The sequence below is a fragment of the Sinocyclocheilus rhinocerous genome, unplaced genomic scaffold (genome assembly GCF_001515625.1).
Source record: "Sinocyclocheilus rhinocerous isolate Xijiao unplaced genomic scaffold, SAMN03320098_v1.1 scaffold4954, whole genome shotgun sequence".
Taxonomy (NCBI): domain Eukaryota; kingdom Metazoa; phylum Chordata; class Actinopteri; order Cypriniformes; family Cyprinidae; genus Sinocyclocheilus; species Sinocyclocheilus rhinocerous.
The window spans coordinates 33411-35599 of NW_015638549.1; the positions used below are offsets into that span (position 1 = coordinate 33411).

Below are 2189 nucleotides of genomic sequence, written 5' to 3' on the forward strand. Positions count from 1 at the left end.
ACACTCTCACACACACTCACTCACTCACACTCACACACACACACACACACTCACTCACTCACTCACTCACTCACACACACACACACTCACACACACACACACTCTCTCACACAGACTCTCACACACACTCTCTCACACACACACACTCTCACCTATGATAAAATAGGGGACTAACTTTGCACTAACTTTATCTTCTCTCTAATCGAAACTCAGTGTTATTTTAGTGTCACTGAAGACCAACTGCATAGCAACACACTACAAACTACTCTGAACACTTTAGTAACTGCTTAGGACTTGTCTGTCTTCTGTTCTGTCTTTTCTTCAAGGTCTTAAGCAATTTCAAGCTGAATCACTTCAAGTCAAAGTCACTGAAACACGATCAACACACAATCTTTCTCACACTTTTCATTAATCCCAGTAAACTCTGTTCTGCCCCCCGCAGGAGAAAGAGAAGAAGTACATGCTACAGGTGGACAATCTGAAGTTCAGAGATGTGGAGAAGGGCTTCATGTCCAGCAAACACATCTTTGCCCTGTTCAACACTGAGCAAAGGTCAGAGGTCATAATCCTTAATAATGATTGCGAATAGCCAACATAAAAAAGCTTCCACAACCTTTTGTCATGTGACGTTAGTTTAAACTAAAACAAGATGTTCAATGGGAACAAAATGTATGTTTATGTGAAAAAAAAAGACAGAGAGAAAAGTTATTTCAAATATGGACAAAGTTATTATTTTTATGTATTTTTTCTTTAGAATTAGATGCATTGATGAATCAATCACAGTAAGATCAGCATTAACAGTTTCAATAGGCTCTATTTTAACCCTGTAAAGCCTGACATATGAAATCATAATTAAAAAAAAAAAATGGAACAGTTTATTGAACCTTTAGATCTTTTTTTTTATTTAATCTAAAAAAAATGCACATATGTGTTTTTGTTGAGAATCTTATTTGATGCATCAGGCTTTTCTGGCTCATATAGTCTGATACAGTGAGAATATAGAAGAAAAACAGCTCAGTTTTATTCAGAGACTCAAACTGAGCAAAAACATGAATTTGGTGCAGATGATGATATTCTGCTGCTTGTAATGTAAATCAGTGAGATCTTTATAACAGTGCAGCAGATGCTGACATAAACTGATCTAAATATCAGACGTCGCTCTATATCTGCAGTAATCTCAGTAAGATGAGACTGAAATGCTCCAAACATATAATGCAGTGATTGAGAGCTGAAGAAATAAAGGCTCCTCAGAAGATAAAATCAGTCAAGATTTGACACGAGAAGCTCCAGCTGAAGCTGGACGCTTGTACAATTACACTAAAAGAGCTTTGACTGGATAAAAAAGTTTTCGACTATCATGTTGACTATCATGTTTCCATCTAATGCCATGACAGGAACGTGTATAAGGACTACCGTCAGCTGGAGTTGGCCTGCGAGAGTCAGGAGGATGTGGACGGATGGAAGGCTTCGTTCCTGCGTGCCGGCGTCTATCCTGAGCGCGTGGTGGTGTGTGTTCAGATTGATCAGATGTGAGTAGGAATGCATGAATAGAAATGATGCACCTCAAAATGCTTTTCTCTTTCTCTCACGCTGCTTCCCGTGGCGTCACTCTAGGAGAAGGAAAAGGTACAAGCTTTGAGTAGCATTGAGATTTTTTATGCATCTTTTGCATTGCCGATTTCCGTGTTTGTGTGATTGTGTCTGTGTTTGTCTGTAGAGCGACGCTGGAGACGAGAACGGTTCGGACAGTTTCATGCACTCCATGGATCCTCAGCTGGAGAGGCAGGTGGAGACCATCCGAAACCTGGTGGACTCCTACATGGGCATCGTCAACAAGACTGTACGAGACCTGATGCCCAAGACCATCATGCATCTGATGATCATTAATGTAAGCAGCATCAGAAGCTCGTCTGTGTTCAGCAGTGGTGAAATGTTGTTCGTTCAAACCCCACAAGGGTTGATTCATGAAAAATCATGAACTAAGACAGTCCTTAACATTATAAATCATATTTGATACATACATTTCTAAATGATCAACATGATCAAAACTTTGCTTTTAAACCTGTTGCATACAATCTACTACATGCCTCTTGTCGTCTGATTAATAGTTTAGACTTTATGTAAAAGCTCTTTTAGTGTAATTGTACAAGCATCCAGCTTCAGCTGGAGCTTCTCGTGTCAAATCTTGA

At 39.5% G+C, this 2189-nt stretch overlaps 1 protein-coding gene across 1 annotated transcript in view; it reads left to right on the forward strand.

Moving 5' to 3' along the window:
- LOC107749684 (dynamin-1-like) overlaps nucleotides 1-2189 on the forward strand; it is a 45205-nt gene that overhangs the window by 33053 nt on the left and 9963 nt on the right. The window contains exons 8-11 of the mRNA XM_016564834.1: nucleotides 443-552; nucleotides 1395-1506; nucleotides 1615-1626; nucleotides 1718-1935. Of these exons, the coding sequence (XP_016420320.1) occupies nucleotides 443-552; nucleotides 1395-1506; nucleotides 1615-1626; nucleotides 1718-1935 (452 nt within the window). The remainder of the gene's footprint in view (nucleotides 1-442; nucleotides 553-1394; nucleotides 1507-1614; nucleotides 1627-1717; nucleotides 1936-2189) is intronic.